General features: G+C 43.9%; 1 protein-coding gene across 5 annotated transcripts in view; it reads left to right on the forward strand.

The window, feature by feature from the left end:
- LOC117747507 (protein diaphanous homolog 3-like) overlaps positions 1-26,034 on the forward strand; it is a 137,139-nt gene that overhangs the window by 61,787 nt on the left and 49,318 nt on the right. For all 5 annotated transcript variants that reach the window (XM_034556831.1, XM_034556821.1, XM_034556794.1 and 2 more), the window contains 5 exons: positions 1,083-1,322; positions 4,154-4,283; positions 11,274-11,398; positions 15,049-15,213; positions 21,465-21,600. In XM_034556831.1, the coding sequence (XP_034412722.1) occupies positions 1,083-1,322; positions 4,154-4,283; positions 11,274-11,398; positions 15,049-15,213; positions 21,465-21,600 (796 nt within the window). The remainder of the gene's footprint in view (positions 1-1,082; positions 1,323-4,153; positions 4,284-11,273; positions 11,399-15,048; positions 15,214-21,464; positions 21,601-26,034) is intronic.

A 26,034-nucleotide genomic window follows, 5' to 3' on the forward strand; every position in this document is an offset into this window, starting at 1 on the left:
TTTCTGTGTGAAGTCAGAAAGCAAAAAAAAAACTCAACCTTCTGCTTTACAGTAGCTGTTATTGCAGCGTGTTATGGTTGATGACTTATGAACTTCATTTCCATCCCTACAATCTGAGGAAACGCAGCATGCGCATGCTGCTGGCTCAGCTGTACTCACAAACCTTATGAGTGGCACGACTTTGAATTAAAGTCTTTCATCGAGGATTTAAATTGTTTTGACATGCCACAGAGACATGTTTTTTAAGTTGCCCAAAATAACATGGCATATTAATTAGTTTTTTTGGCGCATAATTTCACTCCCACCTCATTGTATTTTGACTCTGCAATACACCCGACATTCTATATATTCTGTAACGTGTTCTTTGTAGTCAAATTCGTCCCCCTGTTTCCATTGGACTGCTGAAGGCAGTATTATCCACACACACGCACGCACGTGCGTGCTTGCGTGCACACACGCACACGCGCGCGCTCTCGCTCACCGACTGAAATAGTCATTTGATAACATTACAGTAGCTATAATTAAACCCTTGATGGAGGACATCAAACCGCATAGCCAGCTGTTGTGTGAAACAGACAATTGGAACCTGCGCCCCTCCCCACGCCCCCCCCCCCACACACACACACACACAATCACTGTTGTGGCCAGGCCCTGGGCCCAATGCAATATTTTCCAATTTTCTCTAATTGTGTGAGAGTGGTAATCCAAGGCAGCCTATTGTATATTCCACCCCCTCCGCTGCCTGCCCTATATGGACACTAACTCCACAATTAACTTACCGGACCTGGGTCCCAAATCAAATCAGTGCCAGCTTCTATTACCACTGCCTAGCAACACTTTCCAGCATGCCGGTTGCATAACTGTCTTTTAAATTAGATCGGCTGTACGTGAGACTGTGCTAAAAGTGTGATTGTAGTTATTTTAAGTTTGACTATGTTCTGTGACTTTGTTCTCCCTTTTTGACATCATTTCCCCTTTACCCTCGCTTTGGTCCTCTCGTGCTATATTGCCCTTTCCTACAACTCTCCTTTTCACATCACTCTTTTCTCCCAACCCCCCATCTCTGTTTCCCCCTCTTCCAGATGAGCAGTGTGAAGCGTCTGCGTCCTCGCCTCAGCCACATCCTCTTCCGGCTGCAGTTTGAGGAGCAGGTCAACAACCTGCGTCCAGATATCCTGGCTGTAGACGCCGCTTGCGATGAGGTCCGGAAGAGCCGTTCCTTCGGTCGCTTGCTGGAGCTGGTGCTGCTGCTGGGGAATTACATGAACGCAGGCTCTCGAAATGCCCAGTCATACGGCTTCGACCTCAGTTCCCTCTGCAAGGTGAGGGGTTTGAAACGCTGACCAGACCGCCAACTGTCCGCTTTACAGGATGGAGACCTTAATCACCCCAGTGGTATGGGTTCAACAGGAGAGATGCATGTTAAAGAAATAAGCCTACGTTTTTTACACAGCTGTGTTTGTTGTTGCACTATAGTAGCAGCACTATAAAGTTAACATGAAATTGTGAAGGAAGCATATAAGATTCTTCTCATTATTTCATTGTATTTTGCTGTGACATTCCTCTTCATATCTATTCTTGTATTCTTCTCAGCCTCTGTGTATATACGTGTTAGTGTTTTTTTTTTTTTTTCCCCTCTCTCTCTCTCTTTCTTTCATGTCCCATGGCTTCTATTAGACATCATGTTTGAAACTCATTCAAATGAACACCATCAGCCCAACAAGATATTTTCTTCTCTCTATCTGCTGGCATCTATCAAAGCAGTCGAAACCCAGGGGGTACTTCATTCTCATTCACCTGCTCTGAATAGATAACCGAGGCAACGGCCAGCATCCCTTTGAAAGTCTTTTGCACCGGGCAGGCCTACCTGTGCTTAGTGGGTCAGCGACATCGCAAATAGGCGCCACCTTTTGGATTTGAAATGGCATGAGGACAGAAGAACAGTGAGCTTACCTCCTATGGTGGTGTGACCAGAGTGTAATCCTGAAGTATAGAGGCTCATCCAGTGGTTACATTACAGCTGCTGGCACACTCTCTGCAGTTTCCACAGTAACAACCACCGCAGCCATTCATCACTGCCACCTACTTCTCTGCTCTGTTAGACTTGGGGGGCTTATGCTCATACAAACACCAGTGCATGTGCGTCCACATTTGTGGATTTCATACGTCATACATTCATGATGGATTGGTTTCCATTAGTGTGATTGTTTGTCAATTAATATGGGTCTGTGAAGGAATATGTTTTGTGTTCATCGCCTTTGTAACGATGCGGTTCCGGCGCGTCTATTTGCTTATTTTCATGCTGGCATGTTGCGCGACCGAGGTGTGCGTCGATGTCGGAGGCGGCAGATACAGAGGAAGACATCACCTTTGTGCCCTGCCCCCGTGTTTTGACAACTTAATTCCACGGCACACTCCACGGCAAAAGGGAAATTGCATCCAGCCCAACCGAAAAAAAAAGCTAAATGTTTACATTGTCAACAATGATTACCATCCATCTAAATTCAGAGAGGGACCTTTTGTGAGCGAGCACTTGAAGCTTTTGGGAAAAAGAAGAAAAAAAAACATTGGCAAAACAGAAATGAAAAGAGATGAGAACGTTTGATTAGACGAGATAATACAAACATGATTAAACCCAGCTGGGCTGAGTACGCTGCTGTCTACCAATAGATCACCTAGAGAGATACACAGCAACGCACTCCACAGGAGGGATGTTTGCCGGGGATACTGAGAGACATCTCGGAATTAGACTGTAAAAGAGTGATGATGGAAATTTATCAGGGAGTGAAACAGTGTTGTGTGCTAGAGAGAGAGAGGCACAAAGTGCAGGAGGTCATCAAGTTGTGAATATGAGTCTGCTGCATGAGCACAAGACATGAAATCATCTGTAGCATTGTCAACATGCAAAGAGCTAAAAAGGAAAGGAAGGAAGGAAGCACACGTAACAGCCTGTCGATGCGGTTATAGAACACAAAATATCTTGTTACTTCTCTACTGTTGCACCAAGTATGATTATTCTATAATATATATATTATATTATACGGGCTGCACGGTGGTGTAGTGGCTAGCACTGTCGCCTCACAGCAAGAGGGCCGCGGGTTCAATTCCCGGTCGGAGCGGTCCTTCCGTGTGGAGTTTGCATGTTCTCCCCGTGGCAGCGTGGGTTCTCTCCGGGCTCTCCGGCTTCCTCCCACAGTCCAAAGACATGCTGCAGGTTAATTGATCTCTAAATTGCCCATAGGTGTGGATGTGAGAGTGAATGGTTGTATGTCCCTACATGTGCCTTCGATGGACTGGCGGCCTGTCCAGGGTGTCCCCTGCCTTCGCCCTATGTCAGCTGGGATAGGCTCCAGCGCCCCCGCGACCCTACTGAGGATAAGCGGTATTGAAAATGGATGGATGGATGGATGGATATATATTATACCCAGTCTTGTCCCACATTCTCTCTTTTAGTGAAAAATCCAAAATCCAATAAATGTTTTGGTTTCCAGGTTGCCCCCCCCCCAGCTTTGCATTCATTTGACTGAACACCGTTTGGTTAAGGTGGAGACCTAACTTCGACGCAGGCAGTCAGATCTCTGCGTAAAGCGGCCAGCGTTCCATCGTGAGCAGAGCAGAGGGGTGCGCTGAGCTTGACAGTAGCCTGCTACTTTGAACAGTAATCCACATTAGCGCTCCTTTTTAAAGTCTCCCAATCTGTATGTGTTTGACTGCTCGGCTGCCGCACAATAAACTGTGTTTAAAGCGTAGCCGCACATGTCACTTCGGTGCAGGTAGAGGCTGCTGCGGTTCCTCACCCTTCAATACCAACATCAACGTGCTGTCTGCAGGCTACAGCGGCAGTTTGTTGACTTTGTCTTCCCACCGGGGCTCTGGCAGCCCGCCAGCTGCCGTCAATCAAACACAGACACGACACAGCCCTCCTCCTACTTATATGGTTTGGGTGAGCCTGGGACATTTTAAGTGACAAGGGAAGTCCAAGGCACTATGTAGTGCCAAATATGCAATCAGCCTGTCCCCAATCAGAGCTTTCTTTATTGTCCGACCTTTAGAATCTATTGGCAAATGATGTAAGACTAAAGGAACTGAAATTAAATGCATCTTTTTACTATCGAAGGGCTTTGAGTGTAACCTTGTGTATGTTTTACTCCAGCTCAAGGACACCAAGTCGGCGGACCAGAAGACCACGTTGCTCCATTTCCTGGCGGAAGTATGTGAGGAGGAATTTCCAGACGTGATCAAGTTTGTTGGAGACCTGGAGCATGTGGACCGATCTAGCAGAGGTAATGTTGATTATTACCTACGTACGAGCGCACAAGCGCTTTTGGGTATATTTCCATATTTGACAAAAACAACTAGGTTTACACCAAGGTACTGCACATCTTTTATTGTCTCTCTTTAAGCATGTAAGGATCACTGCTCTAATTACCAAGCAACAACCACGTTGCTTCTTGTTAATTCTAACACTTTAACGAGCTCCAGCTTCTTCTGGGGTGAAATCTCGGTGTGATTATTGCTGTTATTTCGGTTAATGCGGGCTTCAACTCAAGTTCCCCCGGTGCACTGCAGTTTCATCCACTCCCTGTCAAATCAGCATCCCTGCCGGTGTTTACCCGCAGAGCTCTGCCAACTGGCTGTGCAAAGGCTAAATTAGTAATAAAGCCGTTCAAATTCTTTGAGCAAAAAAAAAAAGACATATAAACAAACAAGACACTTTTTTTCCCTCTGGAACTCCCAAAAAAAAAAGTCTGCGTTTTTATCTTTAGAGTTAAATGAGGAAAAAAAATAAAACCTGTCTGTTAAGTTGTGTTCTGAGAGCATGCTGCTAAAACTAAATAATGTTTTAGATATTTAGAAAGGCCTTCTTTGGCTTCTCCATTAAGCCGTATCACCTGATATAAACACGAGTGATGGTATGGATAATTGCAGTGTTTCCCAAGGATGGGAAAGGCGAGTCTAATGAAAACAATAATGAGCTGTGTGGGCTGTCCAGTTGCATCAACTAGTGATGGATTAACCGTATCGCATGTTAACATTGCGTCACATCAAATCCGTGAACTGTAACCCTCGAGAGACGTCCAGCAAGGCAAAGTAAGTTTACCTGAGCTCCTGCGGTGCGATCTGAGAAGAAAGACTGGCAATGACATGCAGTCAGAGAAAAGATTCTAGTAACACACATTTTAAAATGACTTGTATTACATTTAGTTTTTTCACATTTGTCAGTTTTGACTGTATTTGAGCGGTTATCAGAGCTGTGGTTTGCTGAAAGCATAAACAGAATGGCCTACAGTCAACGTTGTCGCCGAGACGGAACTAGAGCGTTCTTCTTCTCTATTCCCTTGTTTTATTTACTCTTAACTCTCACCTTTTCTATTTGCGTCACTCCCTGGGGATTATTCTGGGATTAGGCGCTTGTTGATTCTGTAAACATGCATTGTACTCTACCAGTTTAGTGTTTGATCTATGCTGCACTCTGTTCATCTGCACCGCTGTTTGATACTCACATTAATCTTTCGCTGGAGCACGTTTTACAAGAGTTATGGCTCAATTTTTCAAGAGAATACTTCAGGCCCCGTCGACTGCTCCGATGAAGAGCAATAGCCTGTTTGAATGTTGGTTACGATCCTGTGTTGCTTTGACACAAATTCATCTTTCTGATTTGACACGCAGGCACGCACTCAAAACGCGCTCGCGCAGACACACACGCACGCACACACACACGCACTAACACACACACACACACACACACACACACACACACACACACACACACTAACATACACGCAGCTTAGAGTTTTGGCTGTTGTGTCCAGAGTATGGTAAAGGTCACAAGCAAGCAGGGACAGACTGGGCGGTCTGAGGGACACTCGGCCATGCTCTTTGTTCATATTGCCACAGGCAGCTCTCAGGGGGAGTAGTGAGTATGCGTATGTGTGTGTACCCACCCATACAAGCGGCCGTACTGTAGGTGTAACTAGAGTGTGTGTGTGTGACTATACACGCGGCCACAGCATGCGTCTTGTTGCTCAAAAGGCGATTGTACCCGCTGCTCCACTCCCAGCAGGAGGGAATGATGGAAAGGGTGAAGAGGAGAAAAACAGAGTACGGATAAAATGTGTGCCTTTAGTGTTTGGACGCTTCCTCGTAAGGACCCCTCCATGTTTTGTCGGGGCTTTCGTAATCTGTGGATAACGATGCTCCTGTGGAGTGTTCACATTTTCTTGTGCCACGTGGCCACGAGCCCTTGGCCGGGATTCATAAGTACAAGAGCGAGATCAATGGACAGCACAATCCTTGGATCTCTCTTCAAGCTTTGTCCACCTCGTGGGCCTCAAGCCAAGTATATATGCATCCGTAAAGATGTGGTGCTCTTTCCCCGCCACTGTCTTCCCCGCTGCGCGTCGGCACCAAGATGAGATGCGTGAACTAAGTGTCTCTTCTCCTCCGTATCTCGTATTCAGGCACACAAATTGCATTTCGTCTTTGCAAGCCATGCCTTTTGAGTGGCTTCTTTTTCGTCACGGCCTGGCAGCCGTTCGGGAGGCCTCAAGATGTACTAAAAGGCTGTTATATTCATAGACACTAACCAAATAACTTACTTGAGCATGAAACAAGGCTGGATAGAGGAAGCAGTAATGATTTTTTCGCTTTTAGTTTGCAAAAGCCGCCGTCTTTTGACTGTATGCGTAACGCAGCCTCCGTTTCCCCCCGTTGCCAGTCACGTCTCCCATGGAAGCAACACTGCAGCTTAGTTCAGAGTTCCTTTGTGTCTGCCTGCTTTCTGCCCCTCTCTCTTCTTTTCAGCACTACAGTCATTATTTCCCCCGACATAGAGAAGCCGCCTTTTGCGTGCTGCTTCTCCCTCTCTCATGTTCTATGCATCTGTTTATGACTGTCAATATCTCCCTGTGTCGATCTCTCTTTATTTCTTGTCTATGTGTCTGTCTTTTTTTTTTCCGGGGGTCTATCAATCTTGTTCGCTGTCCCGTTTCTCTCCCGTTCCCGTTTCCTTTTCTGAGACGCGGAGCGCGACACACAGCAGTCAGGTTTGGGCAATTAGGGCGGTTTGTTTGTGCGGCGCTCGGTGTCGAGCTTGATGTCGAAATCCGCCAAACACGGAGACATATTAATGTGCTCAATCAGGCTACTTCAGCTCGTAGATCTTCAAATATCACCCCTTGACAGCCAAATTGCTACTTACTTGGAAAGCTACGCGCAAACGCTAAATGGACCCTTTTGCATACATTTTGTGTCACAAAGACGGGAAAGCTATTTCGGTTCCGGCTTCTGTTCGAGGCTGGTGGCCCCCGAGGAGTCATCAAGGAGGATTCAACGATCGCGAGGTGTTGCTTTAATACGCGGTTCACGCTTTGTTTCGCCACATGTGGCCTGAGTGATGAGCCTCGGGTTGAAAGCCCACTGCAACTCGGTGACCTTCACGCTCTTTCTATATGTACAGCAGTCGGTGTTGAGAGTGTGCACCGGGATTTCTTTCATTTCCGATCCCCCGCTTCCCAGCCACAGGCACCATCAGTCTAGTCACACTTGTCAGGCTTTGGCCTCAGGAGGCAGATCTGCATTTCTTTCCAGTCTCTTAATTTCCATACATCAAAGGATGATGCATAGTGGTGCTCCGTGCGGAGCGGGGCTGTTTGTGAGCGAGTATGCACCGTTGTGTGCTCCACTCAGTCTCCTTTATAGCACAGGAGGTTGGCAGGGTAATAAAAGGATGTCAATGGGGGGGGGGGGGGGGGGGGATTTGACCTCTGCAAATATTCCAATTATTATTCCTCGAAAACATCCTATATCTGTCTGTAGCACCTCTGGACCCCACAGCCATTCAGGCCCCACTGCTAATAAAATCGCTCATGCCTTAACACACAGACAGAGAAGGCCAGAGCAGGGTGGCCAGATGGAACAAAGAAGACTCGCAATCACCCTTTTATGTTTTCTGTCTCCAGCGCTGCTCTTCACCGTACAACAGAGCAATTATTTTTGCAATTCCTAAGTCGTCTGTGACAGATGTGCGTTCACACAGCATCATCTGTTTTCAAAGACGTTTCTGTGTGTTAAACAAAACATTCCAGCTGTTACACTCACACACACACACTCCTGATCAGTCCCAGGCAGATTCTCACCTGAAGCATGTTGTTGCCCGTGTAACAGGTAGCGCTGTACCGGTGTCGTAGGGGACCGCTGCTACTGTCTCCAGGCAGCAGGAGGACCATGGATTTGGTCCCGGCTCCCCCAGCACGACTCCATAATTAATTTGCAATAATACCTAACCACTTCCCTTAATCCCTAGCCCAACAATTATAGGAATATATCGTCCCCACTCTGGAGAATCAACTCTATCAATTCATAAAAACGTCTCTAAAGGGAAACAAAGCCAGTAAAAGATATATTCTATTAGCCTAATGAAACAATATGAATACCATTTTAAATATATTACTGTGATTAGCATTATCATTGGAGCTTTTCTCAGTGAACCACATGCAAAACAAAAGGATAATAAAAATGAAATAAAATGAGTCTTGCCCCCCTCAGACTAACTCTCACAGGTGAGATACAAATAATATATTACCCCTTTTGCAATATAACGTAACAGAACTGAATACGTGCCTCGCACTTGGACACTGCAAACCCCAAGTAAAAATAAAATAAATAAAAGAAAAAAAAGACCTCAATACAGAGAACACACCAATCGGCACCAAATGATTGTAACAAACCTGACTGTTCACTCCTAAAACAGCTTGAAGACGTTTTGCTACACAATCCCATCCCCCCTCGCTCCTCTTTGAACGGGAGCTTTCTTTCCCAGCAGCTGATTGGCTGTGGGCTTAAAGCATGCATGATGCACCGGTATCAAAATGTCTTTTTAACGTTCGCCATTGCCTTTTTTTTGGGTGTCTTTTCTTGGCCTCATTAACAGAAAGCTTGGGACTTGGATGAGGACGCCAACAAGCGGAGATCCCTCTCCGTTTTGCTTTCCGTCTCGCCTTCCCTTGCTCTTTTCTCAGTCAGCGCAGCACCGGGCTTTAATAATTTCTATTAGCAGACTGCCCGTCTGGCCTCCTTCCACGTCTGCACCTCGTTCTGCACACTTTTGGTTTGTTATGCAGAAAGGCTTTCGCAATAAAGAGAGACAATAATCGAAATGGAATCAAAATTGTCTGTTTGATTTGTTTAAAATGTCTCTGTTGGACAATTGTATCCGTCATAATCATTGGGCAATGGTCATGATCATGTATTCAAAGGTTAATATTTATTTATTTTTTACAAGTGTAGCGCGGGTTGTTTTCTTAAACTATTAACTATGAAAAAAAACGCTCACGGACCGTATAGCTTCCGGTCAATGACACAAACACAGATGGCTAACCTAAACTGTAGGCCGACGCTACACACAAAGGTAATTAGAATGTTTATGTGAATGTTTTGGGAATTGTGACTTTTCTTGCCCTGCTGTTAGTTCGTAGTCTGCTTTTTTAAATTTTATATTTCTACATATGAGTGTAAATAAGATTTCATGGACCAAGTAGAGGTGAAATGCGACCTTCAAGTCCCTTGGAGTAGGGGGCTAGACATTACACATTGCATCTTTTTTAACTGTACGCTCCTGACTTCCCAATTGCTTTCATTGTTCCGAAAATACAAAAAAATGGAATAAGAATGAAGAAGAATTTGTCTGCTGAAACTTTAACGCCTACTTAAACAGGTTTCTGTTCCCCATCCAGATTGGCAGGGTGATTTCTTAGAAAATACATGTAACCAGTCTGTGAATACAGCCCTGATTGAGACACCATTGGTCACTCACACTGTACTTTGTGAGGAGAGCTTTTAGAGGACTGGTGGGCTGTGACATTTCCAGTGCCTTCAACTGACTTTCCACTCTTACTGCCGTGGCTGAGGGACCGAGAAATGGAAGCAGGAACACATACAATTTAAAGGCAGGACTTTGAGGACAAAATAAAGCGTGCAATGAGTAGAAAGAGTAGATGTACTGTCGCCATTGTCATACAGGCAAGTCTTTGTTAATGCAGTGCATTTGGTCTTCTCTCTCTCTCGCCCGATCGTGAGTGACGGGCGAGAGAACAGTGCCACCTGCCTTCTCCTCTCATCCAGCTGAATGGCAGTGCGGCTCTGTACGTACATTCAAGTGCTCACCCTCACTTGCTGTTGCAAGACAGCACTCAGACGCCGCTCCTTCTTTTTCAAAAGACCGCAGACTCATTTATTAAAATATCTGTGTGTTTGTGAGTCCAAGACAGTTTGTTCCCATCAGTAAATGGGTTTCATGCTATGAGTTCAGTGAGAAGCTTAGCCACATTGAAGTTCTCTTTCGCTCTTTTTCTTCTTCTTCTTCTTTTCGTAAAGCATGTATTAGGATCAAGGGACATTTGAAACTACTTAAAAATAAGCAGCTTATGCCTTTTTGTCAAGCAGGGTCTAATCAGGGTAATTTAAGCCATATGCTATATTCAGTGACTAGCTTAAAGTGTCAGCCATGACCAACTTAACAGAAAGTTGGGCTCAGTGTTCCCCTGCTCTCCCACCTGCATGATCCACGCACCTGTTGACGAGACAAAAGACAAAGGATGGCGGGCGCTCCATCCGCTGCTCTGTTTGTGTTACTGATCAATAACTGGCATTTACATTCACTCCAATTCCAATGTCAGTAAGGGCATTGTATTCTGGTATGAATGTAATTGTTTGCGACACACACATGAGCGTATAAGAGGCAAATGGAATAATAAAAAGCAGTGCATTGAACGTGCCGTCACTTGATGTTTATTTTTTCCTCAGTCATTGTTTATTCCCATGGTGTTCCCGGCACAGTGTGAACTCACAATAACGTGCTTTGCTACTGAGCCGGCGCCTCTCTTTCTTTTTTTTCCTTGTTATTTTCTTTGTTTTTGTGTTGTTTTTTCTCTGTTTCCTTTCAGAGCCTCAAAAAAATAATGCATATGATTGTACCTGTAATTGAGTCGTCCTCTTTCTGCTTATTTCTTCACATATTCCTGTGTGTGTGTGTGTGTGTGTGTGTGTGTGTGTGTGTGTGTGTGTGTGTGTGTGTGTGTGTGTGTGTGTGTGTGTGTGTGTGTGTGTGTGTGTGTGTGTGTGTGTGTGTGTGTGTGTGTGTGTGTGTGTGTGTGTGTGTGTGTGTGTGTGTGTGTGTGTGTGTGTGTGTGTGTGTGTGTGTGTGTGTGTGTGTGTGTGTGTGTGTGTGTGTGTGTGTGTGTGTGTGTGTGTTGATTTATGTGGGCGTGCATCAGTGTCTGCAGAGAATCTGGAAAAGAGCCTCAGGCAGATGGAGAGGCAGCTGTTGCAGCTGGAGAAAGACCTGGAGACTTTCTCCTCCCCCGATGACCCAAACGACATGTTCTTCACGAAAATGGCAATATCCTTTGCACACGCATGCATTCCCCTCACCAGTTTAAAAAAAATATTTGCATTCAACACTGTGATGCTGCATCGGCTGTCAGAAGGGCAAGTTTTCATATGTTAAAGGTCTTAATGATAATAAATATATGAATAAAAAACATCCACAGTTAAAAAATAAACTAGTATGAAGGTAATAACTCTGAAGTCTTTGGTCGATTAAAGGCCCGGTTGAACTCATTAGCTTTATCTTTTACATAATGAGATTCTCAGGCTGCGGTCTTTTAGTTCCCGTCACTTTCAAACTGGACTGCCTCCAAGACATTTTGTAATGAAAACTTTTTTAAAGTGACTCTACTCCTCTCGTCACCCTAAATGAAAATGTCCATCACTTTGTTTATATACAGACTATCTACAAGTCATCGCGATCCACAATGTACGGTAGAGGTATAATAAGCTGTTAAAACGCAAAAGAAATGGGAGACAACGCTCAGTCCTATATAGATATTTTTATATATATACTGTGGATGATGTGTGCAAGTAATGAGTGGCGTCCCATCCATAATCAGGCTTTAGTACCAGTGCCCCCTCTCAGCTCTCTTTTTGAAGGGTACTTCGCACTGAGGGCAACTTCAAAATGAAAGGAAGAGATGGAGAGAGGGAGAATCAGGACGTCTTTCTGTCGCTCTCTTTCCTTTTCACAACGTCAGTGTTGTTTGCTGCTGCAGACGGAATGAGTTGAATTAGTTTGATTCAATTGTCAGTTCATGATAATTAAACAAAAGCGCTATTTCAGAAACGCATAAATCTGCAATTTCACTTTTATTGTCTCTGCGCCCTCCTCAGCTCCCCTTGTTGACAGCTGTCCATATCTGTCTGGCAGAAGTGTTAATTATTCACCGTACGTTGAGGTAGTTCCAGTGGATCAGGTTGACAGGCGTGTCTCAGACCAGGTGTGTAAGTGTGTGTTCAATAATACACCCTGTACCTTCCCCCTTCATGTAGTTTTGATCGATAGCCTTGGGGCTGAGCCACTGATGGCTTGTGCTGCAGTAGTTCGGAGAGAACTTGAGTGCAATACGGAAAAGTTCACTGAAAATGGGTTTGACAGCTCTGTCTTTCACAATCTTGCTTTGCAACTCCAGGTGCCATGAAAAAAAAGAAAAGTCTCATTTTTAGCAACTCCTTCAAAAGTGAAAATAAAATCTGGAATCTTACTGTAAAAGCCGCTCATGGAAATACAAACACTGAGCGTCGAGGCTCTAATTTTAAGCCATAGAGACCAAAAGTCTCATCAGATCTTATATTTGATCTAAATGGAGCCGCTTATGCTGCTCAATGTCATATTTACCTCGAGGCCGATGAGAACCTCACACTCCATGCTGTGCTCATATTTTTGGAACTTTAATTCTCCCCCCCCCCTGCACATTTAACAGAAACCTGTAATCAAGAGAACCAATACAGTTTTATTGATAGCCTTGTTATTAGTCACTTCCTGTATCTACAACCTGGAAACTCCTGAAAGCAACTGACTTTGGTGCACCCTTGAATTAATTTGTCATTTTTTTTTCATATCATTTTTAAGTTTAATTTGAAAATAATTAGTTGCACAGAATGTAAATAAAAAAATCCCCGGCAACTCTCATTATGAACACGATTACTTTATTAACCTGTACTATAGATGTGCCTGCTAATCGATTTTGGCAAGCCGTGTTTGCATAATCAAGCTCATTTTCCTTATTATCCCACATTGGAGAATACCGACCATTGCTGAACATTACTCAGTCAAATCTTTGAAGATTTCCAGTCGTGCAGGTCATAAGATTTCTAAAAGTACTAGATCAAAGGCAAAGAGATTAGCTCTTTTCTTCCAGCGCTCATCCTGAAGACGCATCTTTTAAAGATGATACAGCTTCACCTGCAGCTGAAGTGCGTCATTATTCCCACGAACAAAATCGACAGTCGCCAGCTAAACGTGAGACGTTCGGCGCGTCACATCGGTGACCTTGAAAGTTTCATGACACCTACTGCGCTACTTGAATACGCAGTTAGTGGTATTGGTGGTCAAGTGTTACACTTCTGAGCTACGCTGGGAAAAGTGGCCTCTGAGAACTGGAGAGAAGAAGAAGACAAAAGGAGAGTGAGAAAATGAAAGAATGGGCAAAGACAGTATGATGGAATAGATGGAGGGAAAAGAGTGAAGGATCAGTAAGAAAGCAAGATTGAACAGAAATTCTCGAGAGCGAGCTGCAGTGGGCCACTGATTTCTCTGGAATAGGGGACGACTTTACGAGAGTGGGAACGGGAGGAGGAGAAATATTTAGCACCCCGTGATACTTATCAACCACGACTCTGCAATTTATTCTTTTCTCCCTCTCCGCCTTTCCATCACCTGCTCAGGCTTTCCTCGTGCCTCTTTCCAGAAGCTCCTGGCTTGGAAGGATATTACTGAAGTCAATCTGGGAGCAGTGCCTATTGAACAGCATTTATCCCGCTGTGAATAGGTCGTCCCATCCACAGCCAGATTCAACTGAGGCCAGACATCAAATAGGTCCATCAATTGAGCTGTAATGAAGGGGCACAATAGGAGCCAGAGAGGCTGCCCACGTAATCGTGATGCCACACACAGACAGACAGACAGACATGTTTGCTTCTTATCTGCCACGAGACAAGGTTGTTGGGGTCATTGGTAAGACTCTTGGTGAGTTGGTGGTTGTTGGTTTCTAATGACCATCACCTGTCTGTCCTCGTCCACAAACGTACCAGTAGAGCAGAGCTGTCCTTCGCTCTCCGAGGTTTAACCAGGAGGACCTTGAGATGCTCTTCCATGCTCATCAGTCTACTGTGCAGGCGATCTGAAAATGAGTTGTTTTTTTGGCGACCGTAGATCTCTGTGTGTTGTGGGATATAAATCCATGTCTGTGAGGACCAGGTCTCGACACTATTCTTGGGACATTTTGAGATGCAAGGACATGTATTTGCTCCACACAGTGGGGGAGGGAGGGAGGCTCATTTTTGGGGTTAGTCTGACAAAAAAAAAAAAAAAAGCATTATTAGACACTGCTCGTTGCCACATTTGGCAGAGAACCAGTGCCAAGACCGCAAATACCTAGTTTTCTGCCGTGTTTACATGGATTTGAAAAAGAAGTGCAAAAAGAAATGCTGAAAGCTTTTCAGCAAATGTGTGATCTGATTGGATGGGCTTTGAAATGGCAGTGGCAGAGAGGGTTGATGTTGGAACAGTTTGCACCTTGAGTGCAGTAAAGTCTCCCTTTTTAAAAAAAAAAAAAAAAAGCAGAATGATTTTGTTTCTTTTTTTTTTATTCCTGTTTATAGATTTGCGTTTGAATATTATGCGTGTCAAATAAACCAGCACCACATTGCCGGCAGCCAGACATGAGTCACAGATGCCGTAGGCTGCACAGGGGTCACAGCGGCTCACTGTGGTAGCGACCTGACTGCCGGTCTCAGCGCTCCCGAGGCCGACAGCCCAGTTTACCACTCGCAATCTGTTTTACGGCCTCCAATCCTTACAGCGGCACATGTAAATGCATTGATTTATTTGTTTATTTTCCCCCACACTTCCTGTGTTGCTGTCAAATAAGGGAGTAGCATAGCTGCTCCAGCATGTAATTAACACACGATAGAGACCTTGACCGTGACCCTCACAGCTTCAGCAAGGTTGCCAGGGAGCAGTATGGCAAGCTGGTGGTAATGCACAGCAACATGGAGACGCTGTATCAGAACATGCTCGAGTACTTCGCCGTTGATCCCAAGAAGACCTCCGTGGACGAGCTGTTCACTGATCTCAGCAACTTCCGTGCCATGTTCGCTGTGAGTACACCGCGCACCTCTTGACCTCTGGGTTGTTTGAGTTGATCTTCAGTGGAATTGGGGGTGCCTCGATGTGTTTTGCGTTACAGGAGGTATTTGATTACATGTTGAGATAGAAATAAGGATAATTAATTCACCGTTAATCGCATGTTGCAGATGTTTACCAGTGATGTGTTAATGTGTTGGCTCTTGAGAGAATGTACTGAAATTGTGGCACATGCTGTAGATGCATTAAGCAACTGCACCTGCTGAACTAAAAGATCCTGGAGTGCCAACTCATGTGGACTATAATGCCATTTAACAATTATTGTTGATTTAATCTTGTGTCTTTTATCAACTAACAACTAACTAAAAAAATATAGGCCTGCTTTTTTCTTCATCCGTATTTATGAGCAGCACTGGCGCAAGGAAAAAAACTTAAACGTCATTATCAAGTCGTATTTTAAAGTTTTACTAGACAGGACCTCGACTTCTCTTTTGTGCGATTATCACACCTGTGGTATTAAGCAGAACAGTGCCAGTCCTGTGTAGTCCAGTCTCGCCCCGACATTTATGTCATCACTGAGCTCCGTGGCCTTATCAGTCCGGCGCTACTGTGAGCTGTGGCGCTGTGGAGACCCACTGTGTTTAATCAGCAGGCGACAGATAATAGCAGCTAATTAGCCTACTAAAGTTCCTGCCCTACCCCCAACTTAACATCTACCTCACACACACACACACACACACACACACACAGACACACACACACACACACAGACACACACAGATGGCTTTCATGCCTCTTTCCAACACAGTCATTAGTTATACCTCCAGATTCTCTTGTACTCCAACGCTTCGTCTATATGTTTGTGTTTGGGCATCTGATGGAGACATTTCATGTGTACTGTATACAAGGTACAGGTCCGACTGGTGTTAAATAGGTCTGCAGTCTACATCGTTATTCAGTCTTTGTAAACCGTTTAGATGCCCAACCGCTAAACTAACGACCTTCACTCCTGAGAAGGGCAGTGTGTATTGTGATGGCTTTCCGAATATCTGTTAGAAACTTGATATCAACGAGTTACAGCATTACAACGACAGTTTGTTAATAGCTTGAAGAATATCCCTGTCTAAACTGGGATCTGTTCAAGCCAACTGCCAACAAGGTCGCGCCACGTTAAAAGTGTCCAGCTTTCACATGAGCACCTTTTACTTTACTTTTATTTGTATTTTATTTGTTTACGTCGAGGCCCTCTTCCCTTCTTTTATGATCAAATTCACATCTTTGCCCACAGTTGCCACCTATCCGGATATTCTGGCCACTGTACGTGGCATCTAACCTGAGACTGAAGTAACCTTAATATCTACACAGGCTTCACATGCTCGAAGAAACTCGGACAATCATTAAAAAAAAAAAAAGACTTCCCTTTGCTTTGAGCCTTACTTTTCCTTTGTATGTGTATGTTTGCTATAGATACCTTTTGATGTGATTCTTTTCTTCACTCCATTAACCGCCACACGGTTCATCACAGGGCCGTGTCCCGATACGAATCAGACCCAGAGCAAATAATACAGACCTCAATATGTTCCATGTATTGGTCTAATGCCACTTACATAACATGCGCTGCTGGCACTGTGATCCTTTTTCCTTTCAGCTCCATGCTTCAGCCTTTGTGTTCTGACCAAACGTACCATTGTGTTAAAGACTTGAATTATATGGTCAAGACTCCCAAGGTAGCTATTTATGCATTAGGTCAACAATTTGTTCTGATGGGAACATCACACATAACTTGTGAGAAGCTGAGGTCAATGAACGCAGGCATCCAGTAAATCTCAGCGCCGGGACCTCTCGGTCAAATCTGCGTCCGCCTTTACCCTGCTGTGCCAAGGCCGGTGCTAATAGGTGCATGGCGTCTCCAGACCAGTGCCTGAAGCGGACTGAGCCTTGAACTGTGGGCACGTTGCCTGCACAAAATGTGTGTGTGTGTCTGCGTATGTTTGTTTGTGCGCGTTTGTCATTTTCTGTCTGCGATTTCTTTCTTTTTTTGTAGGAAAAGCTGCTTAGATTTTTTCTCACACACACACACACACACACACACACACACCTACACACACACGCACGCACGTACAACATGCTCAGTCACCCGTAGGAAGGAGACCCAGGGCGAGGCCGCACATCTGACAGGAATCCAATTGAGCGTGTCTAATGGCGGACATCCAGGAGAGGAGGAGGGGGAAGCAGACCTGCAGTGATGAAGGAGAGTGGAGGGCAATTTCCTCAGAGAGCTCTCTCTCTCTCTCTCTCTCTCTCTCTCTCTCTCTCTCTCTCTCTCTCCCCTCCCCCTTTCCATTTCAGCTAGCTCTACATTACAGTAACAAGAATGCTTTGTCAGAAGGCACAGCTATCATGACTCTTTATAGTTGTAGTTTGTAGTTTCAGGGTCTTCACTATCTCTCAAAATCAAAGTTTCTTCAGTTCTTATTATTTTTCACTAGTTGGATTATTCTTGCCTTTAATATTGAATTTACATTATTTATTTATTTTTTTACAAACAAATGAAAACTGCCTTGAATATGCTCACAATTAATGTTTTATGTCACTGTAGTCCGTTAATGTCCACACAGGCTCTTTGTTACTTCTGTTGTTCTCGGATTGCTAATTGGTTCTGTGATTTAAGAGGACAGCAGGCCCTTTTGTGCCAGCTGTGATCATATCAATTTTTGTTTTGTTTTAACAAGGATGTTTTTTTTTTATGTTCTTGAGCAGGTTTTTTTCCCTGCCTATTATCTTTGTGCAGTTTAAGCGTGATCCTCAGTTTTGAAAGTGATCCTCTTGAGCAGGCCCACACCGTTTTTTGACTAATCATTGTTTTCCCTGCAGCTGGCAGCAGCAACGTGTCCAGGTTTAAATAAGCGGTCGCCTCTACAGACCTCTGCATCGCCGTATTACTGAAATCACCTGCCGTCACCTTGCAGCCACGACATCAGAAAGGGCTCCATCGGTTATTTGGTCCTACGCTTTGTCACGGACTGTCATGGCCTTCTGTACAGGCATTCGTGGTCCCAAGAGGACGAATCCCACTGAGTTCGGATTGAAAGAACCTCACAGCTACCGGGTGGATTGTCATGAAACTTGTTCCAACTATTTATTGGTTAACACCCTGATGACTATGGTGACCCTCGACCTTCCTCAGTTCAAAGTTTTGACTTCTTTGGAGAAATATCTCAACTTGGTACAATATGATTCCCAGGCGGTGCATCCAGTGCCAGCAGTAGGTTTCCATTGAAATACCTCAGCAACTCTAGCATGGATTGTTATGCAATTTTGGGACAGGCGTTCACGTCCCTCTCGGGATGAATTGTAATACGTTTTAATTCCTAACCGTTGTTGGAGTCCCGTTTTAATGAAATTACCTGGAACTTAACCGTATTGTTATTGGCTCACAATTGTTCATTTCATCGCAACCTTATCAATTGCATCATATGTTTGTTGGGCATCTTGTTACATTTTAGTAATCAGCAGTCCAATCTGTGAGGCTGTTGTAAACAACACTGATTTCACCACCGACTCGCTCGCTTCGCTGTCTGTAGGAAAATGGTTTTGTTTGAGGGTAGTGACGTCTTTTTGTTGTTTTCATTCTCTTTCAGTAAATGTATTTTGACATTTCAATGAGAGCGTGAAGAGGAAAAGGAGTTTCAGAGTTTTGACTAAGTTCACATGAGGCATCCATCACAGCTGAATACTAACCTGGGATCCCTAAATTGTTCCTGATTGGAAATGTATTATGTGTCGGTGCTCTTGTCGTTTCCTTTTCTTTTCCCCTCATTCTCTCCACCCGTAATTTACCAGATTGCATGCCCATTAAGAATATAGTAATTTGTGAATCAGTGGTTGCCACAGGCAACTGACAGTTTCATTACATTAAATCAAAGTTAATTTTGTGGAGGAGTTGGTTTCATTTAGAAATAGAGCTTCTGCGTGTCAGTCATTTGGTATTCAGCTTCCCCTTCTTCCTCTCCTCTTCAGCACACTCTCTCTCTCCTCCTGAATTTCTATAAACCTGCCGAGTGGTCCTCATCAGTGTCGTTACCGTCTATTGTCTCTTCATGCGAGTGAGTTCAAATAATTGTTGTTTGAATTATCTTACCTCCGACAAGATGTGGTCGTTGTATTAATTCAAAATAGAAAATAAGTCCTTGAGCGAAAGTTCAAGGTCCTGGCATGCGGTCGTAGAGCATCTATTGGAGACCACATATGCAGCTTTACTCACCAGTATTGTACACCGTTACTGGAACACACCTACTATTAGTCATTTTAGCATTAGAGGTTACTGAAGTTGTCGTTCCTCTATATTTCAAGTGGCTTGTTGATGCTGAATCAACTACACAGATTTATTTTGAATTCAAGTGGACGATAATTTCCAGAAATGGTCACTGGCTGACAGACTTAATAAGAGGTTGTCAGTGAGCCTCAATAAGTGACTTCCCCTCTTTATTGTGTCGATTTCGATGGACTACACTTTTTTGTTGTAGCGTGTGCGTTTGTTCTTTGTTTGTGTCCATCTATTAATGTTGGTCCGGCATTGCTATTCTTCCACTGACCTGCCTGTCAAGTCGGGCTGTGTGAATAACGCAAGAGGAGGGGAGACGTCGAGGAGGAGGAGTTGGGTGTTTGATGAAAGCCCAGACTCTCTTTCTTTAAGTGACTGGTTATTGATCAGGATGGCAATCGTGCTAGCACTCTATTAAATCATATGCAGTCTGTCTCTTGCCTGTGGCATTATTAAGCTATCGACACTATCTTGAGTTTAACAAGCCTTTGGCAAAGGGATTATAGAGCCTGTACCCACAGTGGTTGATGTACTGTAGATATATATTTATATATAGGATATAACGATATTGCAATACTAGAATTTTAACATTCAAATCAGAAGAATTTACTGCTAAAGAGGAATCCTAACATAAGCATTGTGGAATATGATTTATAATTAGTACTGTGCAATACTTTAACTCTAAACACATTCAGTTTTCCTTATTACATTCCAGGGTTGTAACTACGTATACTAGTATAGGAAAGTTTCCCTAATTATGTTTTAAATATACTCACAATCTGTCACATTGTGTAAAATCAGGGGGTTTTAAGTTTCGAGTTGACCTGCAGTCAGTGTTGTCGACGTCAGCATCCGCCTACACAGGAGCACCTGTGACCCACGTGCAGCTCCTCTGCCGTTGCATTGCTACTGAGCTCACCAGCTGTTAACTGACTCTCACTCGGTATCCACCAGGGGATGCTGATGCTGTCTTACTGACCCTAACACAGCCACGCATAGACACACTAATACACCCATTGTTGCATTGGTGTGCCTTTTTATACTTTGTACATTTGATATTGTTGGTATATATTCTTTTAAACACAAGGGAATGTTTTTTTCCCACCCCACGAGCTTCAAAGGTGATGCTACGAGGGATAAAGAGTGTAGAGCGACAAACAAAAGAACAAGCAAAACATCCAAACAGAGCTTTCATACTCTCTAGAAATATGAATACATATATGTATTTTTTCCAGGATGGAGTTTACCTCGCTGGTAGCAGGATCTTCGAAAATCCATGCGAGAATCGCAGGAGCACATCACACGACTATCCATCTTACCGAGCTTTAAGCCCTTTTGACCGGCACGCCAGTCCTGTGTGCAACGGAGAGGCGCCTGGTAAAAACTACAATGGCGGCTCCTGAAGTGGTTAGCTTCGATGCTGCCATAGCATCAGTTATATCCGAAGTGGAGACGAAGAACGGCGCTGAAGGCTTTTCTTGATGGAAACAATGTTTTCGCTCTTCTCCCAACTGGCTACGGCTTGATTGACAGATGGCTCATCCAAGCAACTGCCAAGCATTTTTGAAAGTGCCTGCCCTTTTCCAAACTGTTCCCAATGACGGCTTCTCAGAGGGTTCTGCGTAACACACCATCTGGCGGGTCATGTTAGGAAAGAGTCAAAATTAGAACAGAAATGAATGCACCTGCAGCAGCCTCTATTCACGTCATTGTTCCATCACTCAATCTTTACGGATCTCTGGTTTCAAGTGTTTTTTTGTTTTTTTTGTGTCTAGTTGGCAAGACCAGGCTGAAAATGAACCTTAGAAGTCTCATCTGACATTAATGTTGTATGATAAAGATGTATCTGCCTTTGACAGGCTTTACACTCCTGTAATTAACCCCAATTAATGATCTCTCTGGTATTCTTTCCCCCCCCCCCCCTCCCCCTCCCTCCAACAGCAAGCACTGAAGGAAAACCTGAGGCGGAGGGAGACGGAGGAGAAACAGAGAAGAGCGCGGGCGGCAAAGGAGAAGGCTGAGCGTGAAAAGCAGGAGAGACAGCAGAAGAAGAGGAGGTTGCTGGAAGTCAATGCAGGTAGAGACCGTTCAGTCTGCATTGTCGCCTTTTACAGGGAGCTCAATCTGGTGAAATGATGGAAGAAATCATTCCAAAACAATTACTTTCATCTATCAAGGAACCACAAGGCCTCGCTTTAATGGATTTAGAGGAGAGCCCTTGTTTTCTCACATTTCAGTATTTAGTACTTTAGAGAGATTGGATCCCTCAATCAAACAGAAGGCATTTTGTCTTATTTTGATTGATGGACAAGTATTTAAGTGATGCTGTAAATACATACACGGTTGCGTGATATTGAAAGAACATCAAAAAAGCGTTCCTTTTTGTTATTCATTTTTTATTAGTTCCGACCGATTAATCTTTCAAATGTAGTTTTACAGTCGTGAAAAGCATAGGTTGTTAAACCAGACATGCAAGACATTGTAACTCACTCTGCGTCGTGTTATTGTGTCCTATTAAGGCAACATTCACCTCGTGTTGCTTTCCCTTTGATTTGTGGACACGCATGGTTCTCGACGTGCAGCGCTTTCAACCTCGGAATATAAAAGGCGATATTATAATGATTGACTGGTCATTGATCCAACTATAGATGTTCGCCTCTTGCTCGACCCTGTCCTGTGAGATCCTTGGCCAGCCCTGTCCTGTGAGGTCACAGAACAGGGCTGGCCAAGGACAGGGTTGCAAAGTGTTATTACAAGAAACTTGACTTGGATAGATGATTGTTTAAATGAGCTTTGACCCGAGGTCAGTTGGTTGAAGGACAGCCTCCGTAACCACAATTCACCCCGTGAGTAACTCTTCTTGAGAGAGCAGAGCTTCATACCACAGTCCAATAAGGGAGAGGGTTGAATATCGTCCAATAAGTCCACGATCATCACAATTCATACCCTCACATTGAGGTTTCATATTGCATGTTGACAACATGTTAAACTAAACCACAAGCAACAGGTTTGGTGTTCAGCTGCTAGGTTATCATAAAGAAAAGTCCAATAATATACAAAGTGAGGACATTTTAAGAAGGTACCAAGAAATGATAGGTCAAGCCAAGTTCTGAGCAAAATTAGCCGTGTTTGGGTAAAAGCCTCTTCATTCAGAGATTTTTTGTGGGCCGCAATGGGAAGTCACCCAACAAGATGCTGCGGTGTCCAATTCCTAGTATTTTACTTTATGATGATGAAATGATTATGATAAAATAATGCCACTGTGATGACACAGTTGTAAAGTCCCGTCTGGTAAACAAACTGGAGTAACTGTCTGTTACTCCAACGTGACTTTCTGGATAACATTTAATGTCTCACTGGTAGCAATGCAAAGAAAAAGAAACCCCATGCGGGTTTTTTTTTTAACACTTTCAATCTAACACAGCTCACTTTCTGGCTTTATGATCAATATGTTCATTGCTGATAAGAGTATGTTGGGTTTTGAACAGTTTCAGGGTTGGACTGGCACACATATGGTTCTTCTATGAAAATGTTTGTTTTTTTGTTATCAAAGATATGTTGTTACTGTAAGTCTGCTTTGATGTTCGCCTGCGCTGGATGAATATTACATCCTGTATTGATATCAACGTTGCCTATATTTCAGCTTGGTGGTTTGTGCTTTTGCACTTTGTGTCCGTTACGCATGCTTGCATACTATCAGTAGATGTTTATGGGAGGATAAGTAAAAAGTTTTTTTCAAACACTTCCCATTGCTGTGGCCCTCTGGGATAATGTAGCTAGAGTGATCACTTTATTTACCAAGCAGGTTCACACATAGCTATGAAGAAGGCAATGTTTACCTTATGCCAGAGCATTTGGTTCCAACTGCAAGGTTGTTTTTTTTAGTTTGTTTCCCTTCCCCTTCGGAGCGCCGCTGATGCCATAAACTTGTTCAACAGTGCAGACTCCAGACCCAAAGCCAAGGCTGGCAGAGCAGTTGAGCTTGGCAGTCTCAGCCCTGCACCACCATCTACAGCTAGCATAACTATGCCAGCCACCATAGAACTCCTGGAGACGTTAGAGTGCAAGCAGAGAACCACCGTGCTCTATCCAGGCCAAAGTGCTGCTGTGGGCTTCCTACCAAGCCAAAACCAATCCCTCTCTTGGCTAAAACAGAATACAAAACCCCCATTTTCCATTCACTGTCGTCTGGACATTCCTCAATTGTCACCATTTGCCAGAGAGCGCATGAAGTTTTACAGTGCTGGTCTCCTCCAAATGAAGGGTCATGTCCGGTTGAAATTTTATAAACTTGATTCTAGTTGATGGGTTATGTACTGTTTGTTAGTCCAGTAGCTTGTGTTGTATCTCAACCTCCCGTCAGACTGTGGTTATCTGAAAACACCAGCAACAGGGTTGAATTCCCAAAAAAAACTTCTCCCGGTAGGCCAGTGTTGTATGGGCTGTGTTTATATTCGGAAGGCATGGTAATATGCATGCATCAATATGAATGGTCTGCAGATGTAGGCTTGACGCTTGGCTCTGCCTCTCCACTTATTGGCAGACAGCAGAGCTGCAGAAGCTCCTTCTACCTGTATCATTAATTCCTGTTGAAATGTCACATTTGAAATTATATGACAAAATATTGTCAGTTTGCTTTGCTCACTTTCAAGCCGCTTTTTTGCATTTTAATATTTTTCTGTAATAGAATACAATACTGCGTGTGCGTGTGTGTGGGCGTGCATGTGCGTGTGGGCGTGTGTAACATCAGCAGACCCCTTTCCCCAGTGTGAAGCATGTTGGTGGCAGCGTCATGCTGTGGGGATGATTCTCTGCAGAAGGCCCCCTGGAAAGCTCGTGAAGGTAGAGGGTTAAAATGAGCAGAATCCGGAGAAATCCACAAAACAAAACCTTGCCGGAATCTTTCGGAGAACTGGGACTTGGGAAGGAATTTAATTTCCAGCAAGACTGGCTTAAAAACAACAATGTTAAAGCCCGGGAGTGTCCGAATCAGAATCCAGACAGCAATTAAATGAAGAATTTAGATGCCATGAAACTAAACAGAGCCTTAGCAGTTTTATAAGGAAGGATGGGGTATACGTGCAGTGTCCAGATAACAATAACCTAACCACATATGCACTAAGCAGTAATTGCTGCCTCTTAAAATATTGGATTAAAGCGGATGAATATAAAAACTTTGGGTTTCATCTTTGGACTTAATTTATATCAGTTTGTTTTCAACCTTTTTTTCAGTTTATCATAGTCGGAGAATAAAAAACATTACGGTACATGTTTGTTTGTTTGTTTCAGTCTCGCGTGTTCGATTTCTTACTAGCTTGATTGACAGCTTGGACTCCCCCCCCCTCTGTTTCACTGCAAACTTTTCTAAATCAGAGAAGAAGTTCAGGAATGAGAAAATCACGAGAATAAACTTCAGCCCAATTTAGTCAGAAAGGCTTATACAGATATGCCTGGAGCTTGAAATGTGTTTAGATACGCTCACATTTTGATGACGCTAAAGGCAAACTCAGTGACATCCTCAAGAAGTGATGTTTCTGGCAATGTACGACACATGCACACACACACACACACACAGATTGTTGGGATGAAATTAATATGTGATAGAGATTTGGTATTGTGCTGCCAACCCAGGACAGGATTTACTCACACTCTCTCACACTCTCTCACTCTCTGTCTCTCAGCCTATTTATTAACTAAAGAGCTTTCTCTTTGTTTGTCAGGGAGGATTGTCCTCAATGGAGATTCTATGTGTAATCATCTGATTATCCATCAATTCCCTAAAAAGCCCCAGAGAGGCTACGCATCCACATTATGCTGAAGGGCAGCACAATGAGAGACAGGGGAAGGAAGGGGGAGGCTTTCCTGGAGGAAATGATCAAAATGGATTTTTGCTCCTTTTACTTGCGACAGGTATCTGCATTTAGTTTGGTTTCAGCTTTGCCCACTTATGTATTCCCGAAACGTGAGCTACTCCCAGTTTGCTTCTCCTTAGCTTCGGCCTCACTTACCTGCCACACACACTGGGCACCTACAGACAATCATATGCAGCCTGGCTTCGTCGCCTGCACTGTGTGTTCTGGCAGTCTAAGAGAGCGAGAGCATCAGCTTGCATACATTTGCATATGGCCCTACGGAGATTGAAATTCAGATTGAATAGGTGTTTTCTTCTTTTTTCCCTTCCTCTAGCTGTGCCTGGCTTGTATGACAAATCTGTTGCATTAACTCCCAGGGTAGGCCGGGAGCGGGAATGTTTGTGGAGCGACAAATTACACATCAGAGCTTTATTTAACATTCCCTACATGGCTACAAGCGATGAACTATTAAGACGTCAAATAGAAGAACAGCTAGAGATGCAACCCTGCATGCAAAGATGCTACGAGCATAGTAAAGAAAGAAAGAGAGGGAGATGAAGAAAGATGGCATGTTTTGGTCGACGCTCGAGAGGCTGTATGTTCTCATCAGTTGGTTCTTGTACCCATGACTTTGTATTATAGTGGTTACACTTTCGATG

This window comes from Cyclopterus lumpus, chromosome 3 (assembly GCF_009769545.1).
Source record: "Cyclopterus lumpus isolate fCycLum1 chromosome 3, fCycLum1.pri, whole genome shotgun sequence".
NCBI classification, from domain to species: domain Eukaryota; kingdom Metazoa; phylum Chordata; class Actinopteri; order Perciformes; family Cyclopteridae; genus Cyclopterus; species Cyclopterus lumpus.